This window comes from Trichomonas vaginalis, chromosome IV (assembly GCF_026262505.1).
Source record: "Trichomonas vaginalis G3 chromosome IV, whole genome shotgun sequence".
In the NCBI taxonomy this organism is placed as follows: Eukaryota; Parabasalia; order Trichomonadida; family Trichomonadidae; genus Trichomonas; species Trichomonas vaginalis.
The window spans coordinates 25,683,881-25,701,588 of NC_067206.1; the positions used below are offsets into that span (position 1 = coordinate 25,683,881).

Sequence of the window (17,708 nt, forward strand, 5' to 3'; positions counted from 1 at the left end):
GTCCTCCTTTGTTAGAATTATTTGGTTCTTACTTATAAGATTTGTCAAAAGCTTCTTATCGTCTTTGAGTAAAATTGTTTGGTATAACTGAAGAAGGTAATGGTCTACGTTATCTGAAGGATTTGTTTGAACATTTGTGTAAGGGTTGTCGTTGGCTTCTCTTGAAAGAATTTGGTCCAGTGGTGGATACTCTAACTTAACATCTGATGTAGCGTTAGCGTTTGAAGCTGTGTTTAAATTCACGACTTAAGATCTGGTTCTTTTTTCTTTCAAACACTCCGAACTATAGTTCTTTATGACAATATTGTTTGTCGTTCGTGAGTCAACATTTGATGTTGGTTCAATTGGAACATTAACGGCACCAGCTAAGATGGATTTGCTTCTCATTTCATATAGAATAAAAACCTTTTATATGTATGAAATGAACAATATACTCGACAAGGGTTTGAATGTAAAGCTAACGAATGAAAATATTGTTGAATTCACTGAGACAGGAGCTGTGTATAAAGATGTAGAACTACTGAACAAAAGAGCTAAGGGAAGAAGCAGGAATATGAACAAAGGGTGGAAGCCTATAAAAATTTATGTCAATGATGGCTCAGGAGGTTCAAACATAAAGTATGCAGAAAGTTATAGAGTTTATGCTCTCAAAGGTGAAAAGCCTTCATTTAAGAACAGCTATTCTAACATATCCTCAAAAGCTAACGGATGGGGAAGTGGATGATATGAATGACAGCAAAAATATTAACAGAAATGGCGACAGAGATGCATGGAATTTGTTTACCATCAGTCAATTGAAGGTTAAACTTTAAAACAATGTTGGTCGTTCCCATGGAATATTTTTGACTTTAATGGTATTAGTCATGATATGAATCTCAAGGTATGAACGAGGAGAGATGAGAGACTTATATGCTTCCCAAATTTCTTCAAAAGGTAATGTTATACCTGACTGTTTCCAAATGAGTTCAATATCATAACGTGAGAAACCTTGAAAGATAACGAAGTCAGTTATGAGACGTTTTATGTTTAAAGCAAGAAAAGCCATGTTTGCATAAGTATTGCTACAGTTAAATGGTAATGTCTGACTTTAGTTAATGATGTTAGCTAATGGTGAGTCAGGCTTTGACACTAAACCTTTTCCGGCGAAGTCGTCACAAACGAGCAGAGTGTTTGAAGGATACTTTTTGAAGGGGTATTTTGAAAGTTTTGACAGAATGTAGTTTGTAGTCGTTTCATATCGTAAACTCCTGAGTATTGACGTAAGTGGTGTTTGTCAATAATTCTTTCCATCTCTTCTGAAGTCTTTTGCATTCCTGACTGTATGAACTCTACAATAGCATAATATTTCCTCTTACGTCGAATGTAACGTTGAAGAAATTCAATGAGTTCACTGTCTGGAACTTTAACGACAGAGGCTTGAACTTTTGACATAAATGTTTTCGCTGTTGAGTCCATAGAGTCTGAAGTTGCTGATATAATGATTTGGTCATAGTAAGAGTCGTTTCCTAAACGCTCTGTTATGAGTATATGACGAATGAGGTTAAATGTCTTACCTGACCCATCTTTCCACAATAGAAATACACACCATTTGAACAGAACTCATAATCTTTGCTGAAAGGAAGAATAAGAGAAGAGTTAAGTTTGTCTGTAGTTTCATTCATGTCTTCATCTACGTCATGTATTAAATGCTTCATTTTATCTCCATTAAAAATGCAAGTCAGAAATATTCAGAACATAGCACCGAGTCTAACTGACAAGAGTATAAAGATATACTATGAACATGTTATGATGAAACCTACCAAAATTCAAGAAAGTCAGTATACTTATGAATATCCAAGACACTGGGTAGAGTATGTAGGAGGTGAGAAAGCTATTGAAATCAGACAGGTTCGAAGTATTCCAGCAGGAAGAACAATATTATTGAAGAACTTTAATGTTTTGAGATATAATGATGAAACAAAGAAGCAAGATAGTTTCCCTGTTGCTGTGTATGTGAACTTAGATACAGGAGATGACATGAAAGTTTTTAACACAAAGCTTCAAACGGTATTGAAAGAACAACTGACTGCGGAAGGGCATCCATTACCTTCAGAAGTTACCATAGCATATAATTTTGAAACAAATGCAATAGATTTTAAAGTCATCTCTGCAAAGAAGTCAGGATTTACATTTAATAAAGCAGACGTATATTCGAATGAAAACTTCAAAGCTATTGCATGGTTAGATAAAGACGATTGCTTTAAGAAAATATTTAAATTCAGTGACTCAACAATGTCAATAGATGACCTTCGTGGAATGTTACCATCGACGTTTACAGTAGAAGGTTCAGCAGGATTGCTTACAAGATTGTCAATTGGTGGTATTTGGTCTCGTGAGAACATTGTTATAAAATCCAGTATAAGTGAATTTGCTGAAGAATCTATATTATGTCTTTCAAACTACATGTATTCGCCGCCGAAGCATTATAGTATAACAAACTTTGTCAGTAAGTTTAACATAAGACTTGTCGAACCTTCTTCAATGAAAGATGTTGTGCTACCTAAAGATGGAAAGGATGGACTCATTATTGAGATGATTTTAATTGCATATTAAATGAGCTTGTTCTTGAAGGTCATTCATGATGAAATAACTGTTGTAGAAGATGTTAGCAATTGTTCAGACATTTTGAAGCGTATAGATGAGATAAGAAAGAAGTTAGATAGACCGCAAAGCGGTGAGGGCGAAGCCCGTGAGAACTCTTATGTTTCATTGACTTTCTCCAGTAACGAGAACTTTTATGAGATAATATTGAAGAGAGATGATTTTAATATGGTGTAAATGGTAGCTTGGCAGCTTTAGGCGCAATGGGAACAAAAGCATTAGCATTTGGAGCAAAAGCACTTGGAGCTTATGATGCAGTAAATAAAATGAGTGGAGGAAGAGTTTCAAAGACATTAGATGCAAATAAAGGGAAGATTGGAGGCTGGGTTGCAAAGAAGTTAAGATTAAATAAAATAGGGCTCATAAATAAAGCATCCAATTTGGTTGCGACTGAGTCAGAAAATGCTTTAGGAAAGGATGATGAGTTTGCAAAACATGCAAAAGACTTTAATGACCAGATGAAAGGTGAAACAATGCATTTAAATAGAGTCGATGGAACTAAAGAAAATGTTTCTTCTCCACCAGCGGTTTATCCATACGGACCTTATGGAATGTATGGAAACCCTTACGAAAGACCATTTGACCCATTGACTGGTGGAAGTAATTGGTATCATTACGGACGAAGAAGAAAGACAGTCAAGTTGGAGACAGATGTTAAGAAAGCAACTAAAAAGAAATCAAGGAAGAGAGTTATAAAGCAATGAATTCAACAGGGTAGAAATGAGGTGAAAAAAGAGGTGAGATTTCACCACTTCACCTAAATTTATTTTTGTGCTATGTTTTCATACGTGTGAGGGTGGTGATATCATTTATTTTTAAGTTTATTTTTTATTTTACTGAAAATTTTTATTTGGATGTAAATGACAGAACAAAAGCAACTCATTCGAATTCCACAGTATAACAAACATACATTTAAACATTTATTCTTCCTTCCTGAGCATAACATGTTCTTTCAAATACATCCGAGACCAGTTGACTTTTCATTGACTGTGTATAAAGATAGAAATAGTTATATCATTAAACCATACGATGACGAAGGTAAGTTATGTAAATTGTACGTTAAGAAGTTAGAGAAAGTTTATGGCTTCAAGTATGACTACAATAGGGTTAACACTGATGATGAAGATATTGAGGAAAATTTATGAGAACATTAGTGAAGTCGTTAGTGAGAACGATAGTGAGAACGTTTATTTTTTACATTAGTGAGTTCGTTAGTGAAGTGGTTGGCGGCTTTGTAAAGTGTCAAATTCACAAGTATTGGGTAAGGTGGAACGCAGTGCCGCCGTACCCATGACTTGTATACTAACTAATATGACTGTTGATTTGAGTGAGTGAATGACTGACAGTTTGACTGACAATATGACTGACGGTTTGAGTGACAATATGACTGACGATTTGACTGACAATATGACTGACGGTTTTAGTGAGAATAAGACTGATAGTTTGGGTGACAATATGATTGTTGATTTGAGTGAGTGTATGACTTACAGTTTGACTGACAATATGACTGTGGTTTGACAGACACTATGAATTAGCTTTTTATTGAGATAAGACTGACAGTTTGACTGACAATATGACTGACGGTTTGACCGACAATATGACTGACGGTTTGACCGACAATATGACTGACGGTTTGACAGCCTCTATGACTTACGGTTTTATTTAGAATATGACTGAGAGTTTGGGTGACAATATGACTCATAGTTTAAGAGAGTGTATGACTGATGGTTTTAGTGAGAATAAGACTGATAGTTTGAGTGACAACATGACTGACGTTTTGACTGACAATATGAGTGACGGCTTTAGTTAGAATATGACTTAGAGTTTAGCTGACAATTGGCTGACAGTTTGAGTGACAATATGACTGAGAGTTTGACTGACAATATGACTGACGGTTTGAGTGAGTGTATGAATGAGAATATAACTGACGTTTTGACTAACAATATGACTGACGGTTTGACATCGAAATTCATTCATATATATGTATTGATCAATGCAATCACCCTATTTAATATTATTATTTATCAATTAATTTTTCATTACTACATGCTCTCAATTATTATGACATTAATATTTATCAATAAATATTTCATTACTATATGCTCCCACCCAATTTGACATTATTGTTCTTTGACAAATTTTTCTTTATTAAAGACACTCTCACAAATTCATATCAATATATTTTAATTATCACCTATTCCAATCCATTTTCATATTCATATTCTTATTGAGTTAGAATAAATTGAGGATGACTGAGAATCAAATTATAATTAGTGAGAATCAATTGAAGAATACTGGGAGTTAATTAAGGTTGTTTAAGAATAAATTGTGAATAAGTGACAATCAATTGAGGATGAGTGAGAATCATTTGATTATTAGTGAGATTCAACTGAACATCAGTGAGAATCAATTGAATAATACTAAGAAGAAATTGAGGAAGAGTGAGAATCACTTGATTCTTAGCGAGAATCAATTAAGGATGAGTAAGAATCAATTAATAAGTAGTGAGAATCAATTTAGGGTGACTGAGAATCAATTGATTCTTAGTGAGAATCTATTGATAATTAATGCGAATCAATTGATTATTTGTGAGAATCAATTGATCAGTAGTGAGGATCAATTGATTATTTGTGAGAATCAATTGAAGATGAGTAAGAGTCAATTGAGGATGAATATGTGTCTATTCTGATATGACTTAGTATCTACTGAGGCTAGATGCTAACATCTTACTTTTATGATCATAATTTTTCAACTCCATTAATATTTATAACAATATTTTGATTACTATTTAAATAATTTTATCAAATGATAATTATTAACATATATTAAGAGTATGTTTAATTTTCAACATACTCTTAAAAATCCGAAATTTTTAAAAAGTGACAATTTTTTTAATGCTAAACCATCTTCATCTACCATTAAATGTTTCGGATGATTTGATTTTAATTCAGTTGGGTTCTATTAGATGTAATAGTGTAAATTCTGATTCAACAATTTATCCAGATGGGTATATTTCAAAAATTTTATATTATTCTTCCAATAAACCCTATCAAAAAGAATGGTATACAAATAAAATAACTTATCAAGATGGTAAACCTAAATTCACTGTTTTGGATTCATTATCAAATGCATATGTCGGAGATTCACCATCATATCCTTGGGGACAAATCGTTTCAAAAATCAAAGAATTAAACAGAAATATTAAGAATGTATATAATTTTGGACATAAATTATTTGGATTTGAAAATAAATCTATCATTTGTTATTTGGAGGAACTCAAAGAGCGTTTTATCTCGAATAGCGATGAAGTAAAGTATCTTCAAACATATGAAACAACACCTAAATTTCAGAAATCCGCTGAAGCTTTTACAGAAATGGTAAATATGATTATAAGTGAAAAATATTTGCAAACAGATCTCAGTCAAATTAAAATCAAAATCCATCGTCTAGGGGAACAATATATTCTTAAATTTTTAGAAGCATTTATAATTGCCCGCCCCAAATTTTATGCACAGGTTATAGGTTTCTTACAAAATTTTTCATTTGACAGGAATTAATACTCAAAAGCAGGAATTTCTAAACCATTAATACAAGCAATAATTAATGGCGATAAAAGATATTCGAATATTTTTGCTTTTTCAGGAAAATCGTGTGATTTAACAATCGAAGATTTTATTAATGTTTTAATTTCAGATCAAACAAATCAAAATGGTGAAGAATATTATCAAATACGTATCAGATCTATATTGGATAATAGTAAATATTCTTTCTATGAACTAGCAGTTAAATTTGAATCAATTAATATTTTAAATTCGTGTAATATAGATAATGTTACACCAATCATGAAAGCATTGATAATGTCAAGCCCAAACGAAACAATTTTCAAAATGAATGATAAATTCAATTTGCAGACTTATCAATTTACAAACCAAATCAAGTATGTTTTATCTTTTGCATACAATATCTCAGAGTTATTTTCTACATTTAGAAATCCATTACTCTCTTCGATTGTTTCAACAAATAATATTATATCAGTAATGAATTTGAATGAAAGCAAAGTTATTCGTTTAAAGATTCATTTAATCTTCCATGAGGCCCTAATTCAAAATAATGATTTTATGTACAAGAACTTTAATGTTTTGAATCAAATAAAAAACAATGACCTTCTGGAAATTTTAGCAAAAGCTTGTTTGAAAGCTGACAAAAAAATTCAAGCAGATTTTGAACAAATCATGGGTATTAAATTTACAGCGATCAAACAATTTCATGAATCCATAGAAAAAATTCCAGTTGATCGGTCTCCAATTACAATAGATGGTTGCCATATTTGTTTTGAATGCTCTAAAAATACTGATATTGAAAAACTCAAATCAATGCAATTAATTCTAATAAGCCCTGGTATTCATATCAATGTGTTAACTTATGAACAAACATTGAAGTTTTTGGAACAAATGCCAGCATTTATTCATTTGGGCCTTTCCAATATAAGTTCTGATCGATCTGTAAACTTAAATTATTTTCTACTTCAAAACGAAGATTATTCCCCTTTAAAAATTTCTACAGATAATTATTATTACTTTAAGATCACATTGTATGACAAAATCGTATCCTTTGAATATTCAAAAGTATCAGATACGTTGTGGATGATTACTGTACCAAAAAACATGAAAAACATAAAATTACCCAAAGAGTTTTCAGGGAGGTTAAAATGGTACATTCAAATAACGAAAGTTGATCTCCCAGGACATCCTCTGCAAGATGAAATACAGGAAAAAATAAAGCATGATAATGAGATTGGTGATATCTTAACTTCATATCCCGGGAAATTTTATGTAAATTATAGCACAACGATAAGAAGTGATAGTTTATTCGTCAATGGAAATCCTATAGAATTTCTTATATATATTCCAAGCGAATCAGGAAATTTGGCGTTGGAGTGTAATTTAATTCACTTAGATGCTACTTTTTCATGGCCGAAATATATATTTATTTTTCCTCGTGGTAATTACTATATGCGAGGTTACCCTCTAGGGATATACATAGGGCGCAGCGAATCATCCGCTGCTTATCAACGGTGGCTTACAGCCATGAATATTGAATTTAAATCATTAAACATTATGGAGCACTTTTCAAGAATCAAATGGATGAGCGATTTAGGTACTGGAGTTTTAAAATTTTTGAATACGAATCATTTCCAAAATTATATCTGTATTAGGCACTATCTCGGAACCATGGGCAATAATACTTTACTACATGTTTTTGCTCTGATAGTATTATTATCAAAATCGGCCCAAGATTTTGAGGACAATTACAAATGTTTTGATCCATCGGTTCAGAAAATGTATGCTACAAAGAATATATCAGATGAGCAGCTGGAAAAATGGAAGCAGATATATAAAGATCAAGAGCATTTAGCAGCATACCACCGCATTCCACCTATAAGCACTAATAATAGTGCAGAGGGTAAGCATAGACACATTAACGAACTTGCAAAAAAAGCAAGAAACTTTTCTACTTTCATCAAATTCATTCTGAATGATACTATCATTAGGATTAATGAATCAATTGATCCCATTAATAAGCAAAAACGCGAGAAGAATGACTTGTTAAACGAAAAATGCATACATTGCGGATTCTCCTATAATGATATTAATACTGATAAGAATCCTTGTAAATATTGCAAGGATTTCTTTATGAATAAGAGTCATGTTCCCTCTGCAGGCATACATGTTATGAAAATAGGAGAAAACGTAGGTGAAATCATAGAATTCCCAATCGATAAAAATGTAGGTGATCAGGATGAACTCGTGGATCACAAAGAAAAGAGTTCGCCGATCGAAATATCAAAATACGCAGAATTTATTGATATTGACGATAAAAATAAAGCAGTTTTAGTCGTAAAACTGCTTTATAATCTTGAAACGTTCCAAGATGCCAAAGATTTAATCAATTCTCTGGAAAAACAATCAAAAAATTATGAATCTGCATTACAAAATAAACCAGAAATTTGGTTGGAAAAATACTTGCCTGAATTAATGAAGGAAGTAAAAGATGCGAGAGCTGCTAGAATGAGATTGAAGATAATAAAGAAGTAGAGATGATGAGTGAATAAAAACTTTGTATTAAATTTGTATATAAAAGAATTGTAAAATATAAAAATAAAGAAGTGGTTGATAGGAATTTGAAAATTCGTTGGGTGCATATAAGTTTGATAAATATATTTATGAATATTAATGTCAAATTGGGTGGTTGCATATAGTAATGAAAAATATATTAATAAAAATTAATGTCAAATTGGTTGGTTGCATATAGTAATGAAAATAAGATTAATAAAAATTAATGTCAAATTGGGTGGATTCGTGATAGAATGCTTCTGTGTATGTGTGGCGTGAGTTAGCATCGGGTGGTTGCGTGATAGAATGCTTCTGTGTATGTGTGGCGTGAGTTAGCATCGGGTGGTTGCGTGATAGAATGCTTCTGTGTATGTGTGGCGTGAGTTAGCATCGGGTGGTTGCGTGATAGAATGCTTCTGTGTATGTGTGGCGTGAGTTAGCATCGGGTGGTTGCGTGATAGAATGCTTCTGTGTATGTGTGGCGTGAGTTAGCATCGGGTGGTTTCATCACAAATTTTAACCCATCCAAATCTTATTAATTATTAAAATTCTTTTACAATTTCTGATGTATTTTTTGAAAACATTTCATATGCAATATTTCTCCTTTTCTTTCCTCAAATCTTCAAATATTAATAACTTTGGATATGAAATTATTTGGATCTTTTATGAATTTTAAATGTCTTTCTTAATATCAAATCGATTAAATTATTAATATTTTCTAAATTATGCCTTAAAAATCCAAATATAAAAAATCGTAAATAAAAAATATATTTTTTATTTTTATTTTGTAAATAATCCGTTTACTAAATGGGACTGTATCATGAAAGTAACAAAAATCATTATTTAACAAGATTCAAAACTGGTGCAACGAAATGCACACTTGATTTGTAGTGTAACAAAGAGAGATTTATTGTAAAAAGTACAAAATAGTATATTTATTATCGTGATTAGCGTAGAAATGTATGAGTTTGGGACGGATTTCTGGTGCATTCATAACTAAAGTGATACATTGTCTGGAGCAAGTTCAGATCTTTAACTTATGGCTTGTTTGGTGCTAACTCACCCAATTTAAGTGCACTAGAGGGGATTTTGTCTGTAATGAGCATGCACCTTGAGTTGTTGCTTGGTCCGTGTACGAAAGATAGTAATTTAATACTATACTCGATTAAATGTGAATTTCTAATTTTGAATTTGCGTTTTTTCCTGAAAATAGTTACAATATATGAAAGAGTTGGCAAAACTAGAGGACACGTCTTTAAGGGTTTGGCTCGTGCTTCATGTTAATATGCCGAAACTAAAATAAACGTATATTGGGGGTCGAAAATTGAGAGCTCATATCTTTAAGTGAATCTGATTCTTCTGGCTCTGCTGATTCGATTTCTGCTGTCAGATCGTGAAAATATGCATCACACAATGAGATAAACACAAAATACACAACTTAATATTTTCCTTAAAATTGTCAATTCCTCGATCTTGACATATTTATTATTTCCTCCGTTTTCCCTCACAAATATATTTAATTTTCTGAATAAGACGTATAATAAAATGAATATCTTAAAAACTAAAATACAAAATTAATGTTGGGTAATGACTAGATATAGTATGCACTTTTGAATTCATACATTTTTTGAAAAAATTGTATTTTCAAAAAAAGATGTTGTTTCAAGTATGAACTTTCCACAAGGTTTAACATCGGATGAAAACATAACAACGATGAAATACATTAGATGTAGAAATGTTTATGTCATGGAGGATGAAAATAAAGTTAAATTCACTGCTCAAGATTTATATGAGAAGAAAGCAGATAAAACAGAGCTTCAAACATTAAAGACAGAAATACTTCAAACATTATATCCTATAGGCTCTATTTATACGTCAATGAACTCTACCAGACCAGAAACAGTTCTGGGTTTTGGAACTTGGACTCAAATAGTCGACAGGTTTTTGTATTGTGCAAACTCTTCAAAGGAAACAGGTGGAAGTAAAACGATTTCAGGTGAAAATTTACCTGCACACAGTCACTACATAGATTTAAGTACATCTCAAGCAGGTTGGCATAAGCATAGATATTGGGATTGGTCAGCAATGACAAAAGGTAAAGGATATGATGTTAAAGACAACGTTAAGTTTGCTATAAATTGTTACTGGAGTAACACTGAGGGAGGAGGAAACCATACACATCGCGTTTCAGGATATACGCAAACAACGGGACAAAGTAAAGACTACATGCCACCATTTATGACTGTATTCGCATGGTATAGAGTTCAATGAACGCTCAATGTTTGTAAAACAAACTTTAGAACGGACTGAAAGTCCTGAGCTCAAAAGAGCGAACGGTATAATTTAACATTTTATTTTTATCATAAATGACAAAATTAATTAAGCCAACTATTTCTAAATTAATGATACCAATGAAATCATTTCATGGAGTACTTATCCCAGGTTCGTCACAATTAGCCGGGGCAAGTGTTGTGACTCAAGGTGGAACATTAGCGAATCCATTCAAATTATTAACTAAAGATGAACTTAATAAAATTTACAACAAAAATATATGTTTACGTTAATGTTTTCAGGTCATTCAATAATTAATTATTTTTGAAGAACTGAAGGGGTCACCAGGTCACCAGGTCACCAGGTCATTTCACTTCTCTGAAAAAATGTGACAACATGACATTTTGACAACATCATGGGTTATTCAATAATTAATTATTTTTATTTTTTATTTTGTATGTAAGAACAGAAATGTCAGTCGAAGCAAAAACATTCACGAACAAATCTAATGGTGAAACATTCACAAAAGGCACTTATAATGGTATTGAAGTCTTACGTAGAGACAAGGATGGTTACATTAATGCAACAAAGATGGCAAGAGAAGCGGGAAGGTTAAACCATTTAAACAGATTTCTCAATAGTACTAAAATGCAGGAAATTCTTCAGTTTTGGATGAACGAATACGGTCAAGCCAAAAGTGGCTCAACCTCAAAACAAGCTTTTTATGAGCTTACTAAGGGTGTTATAAATGAATTCAAAGGTATTTACATACATCCTGACCTCGTTCATTTTGTTGCTGAATGGTGCTCTGTAAAGTATGCATTTTATGTCAAAGATATTATGGACTCCATAGACAAGAAAGTTCATGAGAAATTAGATGAAGAAGAACTCGAAGATACAGTAGAGAATGCTAAACATTTGTTTGAAGAAGAAGTTAGAAAAACGTGTGAAAAACAATTAGAACATGAACGTGAGAAATGTTATGGTTATAGAGATTCTTCATACGAACTAGACCAATGGGAACAAGAAGATTTAAAGAGAGAATTTAGAGAATATGAACTCGCTAAGATAGCATTAGAAACTGCAGAAAAGAAGTTAAAAGTTTGGGGTCGTTTTGTACAAAAATATTGTGAGTAAATGAACCATTTATTTTTATCATAAACGACCAAAAATATATGTTTACGTTAATGTTTTCAGGTCATTCAATAATTAATTATTTTTGAAGAACTGAAGGGGTCACCAGGTCACCAGGTCACCAGGTCATTTCACTTCTCTGAAAAAATGTGACAACATGACATTTAGACAACATCACAGGAGGAAGGCAGTTATGACTTATTTTTGAAGAACTGAAGGGGTCACCAGGTCACCAGGTCACCAGGTCATTTCACTTCTCTGAAAAAATGTGACAACATGACATTTAGACAACATCACAGGAGGAAGGCAGTTATGACTTATTTTTGAAGAACTGAAGGGGTCACCAGGTCACCAGGTCACCAGGTCATTTCACTTCTCTGAAAAAATGTGACAACATGACATTTAGACAACATCACAGGAGGAAGGCAGTTATGACTTATTTTTGAAGAACTGAAGGGGTCACCGGGTCACCAGGTCACCAGGTCATTTCACTTCTCTGAAAAAATGTGACAACATGACATTTAGACAACATCACAGGAGGAAGGCAGTTATGACTTATTTTTGAAGAACTGAAGGGGTCACCAGGTCACCAGGTCACCAGGTCATTTCACTTCTCTGAAAAAATGTGACAACATGACATTTAGACAACATTTACGAAAATTTGATGCAGTCAAAAAATAAAGTTAGTTTTAAAATTATTTTTATTTTTTTATTCCTATATAAATGACAGCAACAAACAACAACAGCAACTTTATCGTTTCTGATGAAAAAGTTATTGATTCATTAGTTGCGGAATTAGTTGTGGCAGAAACTAAAACCCTCAACGAAAGAATTGGTGAAAACAAGATTGATTTACATAACTACCTCAAACATGATGGAGGAAGAGGAAGGAAAACTGGTACAGCTTTATTAGTAAATAAAATATCAAATTTAACGATTATAGATGTTGATATCAATAAATCGTACAATGATGAACTTAAAGAAACAGTTAGAAAAGACATTTTATCAAAACTTTCGGAGAAAGATGTTATCGTTAAAACCGCATCAGGAGGTCTTCACATTTATTGCAACACTAATTTCTTCTATTCAACCTCGAACAGAATGATTAAATGTTATTCCTGCAATGATTATGATATTGACATAATGACTTCTATGGATGATTCAAAGCGTTCTTTAGTGGTTATGGCTGATTCAAGAGTTCGAAAGAATGCAACAGAACCAATCAATACATACTCATTCATTCGTGGAAGTTATGATTCAACATTAACTAGAACAGTGAATGATATATTAAATGATTTGAATATTAAGGTAAGAGTTGAACAGAAGAGCGAAGAAATAAAGAGTATAATGAATGAAAACAAAGATGTAAACATTGACGATAAACTAGCTCAGAGCATAGTTGATGGCATCTGTGATTTTGAAGTACATAATGATGGTGGAAACATGAATTTAGAAAAAGAAATAACATTATTCACACTGTTTCAAGCTATTAATTCGTTACCTAATCATTTAATTAATGAAGCATACGATAACGTTTATAACTTCTGCAGTTTAACAGAAAATGCAAAAAGTAATTTTGATAAAGCACGTAATAGATATGCACATTTAATGACTTCTCCATTTGTTTTAGTGAAGATTCTAAAACTATATCAAAAGGAATATTATGATGAATATGTTTTACCTTTATTACGTAAGCCAAAAATAACATTTGATATCAAACTTGATGACTCGTTTTTGATAACAGATATTAGACGCAAGGCTGAAAATCATCAGTATAAAAACAGTTCTGAAGTAATTGAGGATTTATCACGTGTAATCCGTTTTGTAGATTGTGGAAACAAATATTTCATTCAGAAAGATTACAACATACACGACAAAATGAATCAAATATCATTTGTTCTTCAATCAAACATGAAAGAGTCACTCAAAATGATTAAATTATTTAAAGAAGAAGGTAAAACCATAACAGCATGGGATGTACTACTAAATCAATTGTCTTCATTAACCGTTAAGGGTGTTTGCTTTAAATCTGATTCCCCAGATGTTTTCTCAACGTTTCAGGGTTATAAATACAACATTCTTGAAAAGCCTGATTACTCAAAAATTGAGATGTTTATGAATTTCATTAAAGAAGCCATTTGTGATAATAACGACGAAGTGTATAAATACCTTCTCGGCTGGATTGCATCAATGATTCAACATCCTGGAATCAAGAATGAAACAGCAATTATTTTGAAAGGACTTCAGGGAACAGGTAAAAACAGATTTACAGATATTATTTCTGAACTTCTCGCTGGTTATTCATGTAAAAACATTACTGAAATAAGTGAGCTAACGGGTAATTTCAACTCAGTAGTTGAAAATAAAATGTTTCTTGTACTTAATGAACTCAAGAATGTAGGTGAAGACAGACTCGCAAACTTCAACGCTTTGAAATCAATTATAACGGATAATGAGATTAGAATTAATGAAAAGAATCAACCCAGAAGAACTGCTCAGAATGTTGCAAACTTCATTTTCGTAACTAATAACGTTTACCCTGTCAAAATTGAAGTTGGAGACAGAAGATACGTAGTTTTAAGAGTTAATGGTAAATTCAAGGGTCAATTTGATTACTTCAAGAATTTGATGGATTCATGCACTAAGGAATTTTATGATAACCTTTTAACATATTTTATGCAATATGACCTTTCATCATTTAATGTACGAATCATTCCGATGACTGAAGCCAAACAAGATTTAATTGAATTATCAACAAATCCTTTAGATGAATGGATAAATACACATTATGATGAATTATGTGCAGGTATGACGTGTAAAAATGCTCTATTCTGCAAACCATCAGACATGAAAGACAAAAACTTTCAAATGAGCATTAAGGATAAATGTGAAAGGAAACAAAGAAAAATAGATGGTAAACAAACATGGTATTATGTTTTGAAAGAAGAAATGAAAGGATTATATAAACAAATTGAACCAAACGATAATGAGGAATCATTTACTGACGATGAAATACCTGTGAATGAGGCAGTATAAAGTATGATTTGAATTTATTTTTGCCTTCCTCATTAATCCTCCTGTGTTGTCAAAATGTCATGTTGTCACATTTTTTCAGAGAAGTGAAATGACCTGGTGACCTGGTGACCTGGTGACCCCTTCAGTTCTTCAAAAATAATTAATTATTGAATAACCCATGATGTTGTCAAAATGTCATGTTGTCACATTTTTTCAGAGAAGTGAAATGACCTGGTGACCTGGTGACCTGGTGACCCCTTCAGTTCTTCAAAAATAATTAATTATTGAATAACCCATGATGTTGTCAAAATGTCATGTTGTCACATTTTTTCAGAGAAGTGAAATGACCTGGTGACCTGGTGACCTGGTGACCCCTTCAGTTCTTCAAAAATAATTAATTATTGAATAACCCATGATGTTGTCAAAATGTCATGTTGTCACATTTTTTCAGAGAAGTGAAATGACCTGGTGACCTGGTGACCTGGTGACCCCTTCAGTTCTTCAAAAATAATTAATTATTGAATAACCCATGATGTTGTCAAAATGTCATGTTGTCACATTTTTTCAGAGAAGTGAAATGACCTGGTGACCTGGTGACCTGGTGACCCCTTCAGTTCTTCAAAAATAATTAATTATTGAATAACCCATGATGTTGTCAAAATGTCATGTTGTCACATTTTTTCAGAGAAGTGAAATGACCTGGTGACCTGGTGACCTGGTGACCCCTTCAGTTCTTCAAAAATAATTAATTATTGAATAACCCATGATGTTGTCAAAATGTCATGTTGTCACATTTTTTCAGAGAAGTGAAATGACCTGGTGACCTGGTGACCTGGTGACCCCTTCAGTTCTTCAAAATAATTAATTATTGAATAACCCATGATGTTGTCAAAATGTCATGTTGTCACATTTTTTCAGAGAAGTGAAATGACCTGGTGACCTGGTGACCTGGTGACCCCTTCAGTTCTTCAAAAATAATTAATTATTGAATAACCCATGATGTTGTCAAAATGTCATGTTGTCACAAACTTTAGAACGGACTGAAAGTCCTGAGCTCAAAAGAGCGAACGGCATAATTTAAATTTTTATTTTTATCATAAATGAATACCCCACAAGCTCAAAATTTACCACGAATCATAACAAGGGAGGAAACGATAAAAATGATGCGAGAACTTGCTAAAAATAACAAACCACTAAAATTGAGAAAATGTGGTTATGCAGTAATGATGGAAAGAGAGATGTTGTCGAAGAGGAATAAAAATTAAATTTGGATAGAGTTTAAAAATTCATCTTTATTAAATTCATCTCTTCCAACCAATTTATTTATTCTATTAAATTCTTTTATTTTTGCTTCACTCAGTTTAATGATTGAACGGTAAGTTTCTAATTTTTCGATTATTTCTTTCCTCTCTTTATCGTTTTCAGTTCCATTAGTTTTATTGTTTTCAACCCCACCGCATTGCGGCTTCTTTTTGTAATAGCATATTTCTGATTTAATATTAATTAAAAAATATATTTCATCACTTATATTCTAATTTTTATTTAATGATAAATGAAACCAATTTTAAAAATAAATGAAACAGAGGAGGAAGAAATAAATGAAAGTGGAAATGTTCAACAAAAAATAAACGTTGTTAAACCAATTACTGAAATAAAAATTTTTTCATCTGTTGAAGAATTTAATGACTATTATGCTAATAATAAAAAATTATTTGAAGAATTGACAACGTGTAAATTGAATAAAATGTTTAAAGTTGATGGATTCAAAATTTCAAAAATAAAAGGAGTGGTTAGTTTGAAATCTATTCCTCAATCAAGAATCACCTCATTAATGAAAATTGATGATTTAACAAAAAGAATAGAAGAGATTGAAGAAAGAATGAATCAAATAATTGATTTCATAAATTCAAATAATCATTAGTTTCTAATTTCTTTTACTCGATTATGACTCCATTGATTCCATTCATGATTTAAACAATTCTATAATTAATCGCGGAATATCTGACATCATCTATATATATAGCTTCTTTTATTTTTCATTACATTATGTATGGGTTGAGTGTAAATGTCTTACAATTTTGAAAATTTTTTAAATCTTGATTTATTCAAAAACGTAAGAATAAAAACCGTAAGAATCATACATTTTTTACTTCATATGTTAAAAAAAATGATACAAAATCGTTCAATATTGTATGAATTCTTACGTTTACAAAAAAAGTCACACAACCCTTCCACATATACTACTGTTTTGATACCTAAATAGGTACCCAAGATAATGCCTAAAAATAATGTTCTAATTTCTGAAGTTTACATGATCCTCCCGTCTGCACCCTTAAAGCAAAAATCTAAAAATCAAAAATTATTATTAGAATTTCTTTTGTTATTATAAAACGACATGTCATCACATATTCCACACACTAAAATAACGACAATTATCAAAAAAAGTTTTTCATAATATATCTTATATATCTTTTTATATAAAACAAAACACACACAGCATAAAGCTCAGAGGTCACTTGAAAAAGAAAATAATAA

General features: G+C 31.8%; 4 protein-coding genes and 2 pseudogenes across 6 annotated transcripts, besides 3 other annotated features; 5 read left to right on the top strand and 1 right to left on the bottom strand.

The window, feature by feature from the left end:
- Positions 1–3,879: part of a mobile genetic element that runs on past the window's edge.
- On the bottom strand, positions 809–1,603 carry TVAGG3_0167830 (annotated as a pseudogene). Its single transcript has one exon. A coding segment is annotated over exon 1 (795 nt).
- Positions 1,711–2,551, top strand: TVAGG3_0167840 (uncharacterized protein; the record flags this gene model as incomplete). The annotated part of the gene is made up of 1 exon (XM_051225187.1): positions 1,711–2,551. A coding segment is annotated over one exon (841 nt), but the record flags the coding sequence as incomplete, so codon positions are not given.
- TVAGG3_0167850 lies at positions 2,818–3,344 on the top strand (annotated as a pseudogene). The gene has a single exon. A coding segment is annotated over exon 1 (527 nt).
- Positions 3,345–3,879: a terminal%2Cinverted (terminal inverted repeat of Maverick-1C transposon ID:TVAGG3_0167660).
- A 4,100-nt stretch (positions 3,880–7,979) lies between these two features.
- TVAGG3_0167860 (uncharacterized protein) lies at positions 7,980–8,735 on the top strand (the record flags this gene model as incomplete). The annotated part of the gene is made up of 1 exon (XM_051225188.1): positions 7,980–8,735. One exon carries the CDS (start codon positions 7,980–7,982, stop codon positions 8,733–8,735), a length of 756 nt encoding a protein of 251 aa, XP_051110174.1.
- Positions 8,736–10,424: 1,689 nt separating this feature from the next.
- Positions 10,425–16,051: a mobile genetic element.
- TVAGG3_0167880 (uncharacterized protein) lies at positions 11,496–12,161 on the top strand (the record flags this gene model as incomplete). Its single annotated transcript, XM_051225189.1, has 1 exon — positions 11,496–12,161. One exon carries the CDS (start codon positions 11,496–11,498, stop codon positions 12,159–12,161), a length of 666 nt encoding a protein of 221 aa, XP_051110175.1.
- Positions 14,835–15,194, top strand: TVAGG3_0167890 (uncharacterized protein; the record flags this gene model as incomplete). Its single annotated transcript, XM_051225190.1, has 1 exon — positions 14,835–15,194. The coding sequence occupies one exon, from the start codon at positions 14,835–14,837 to the stop codon at positions 15,192–15,194; it is 360 nt and encodes a 119-aa protein (XP_051110176.1).
- Positions 16,052–17,708: the final 1,657 nt, after the last annotated feature.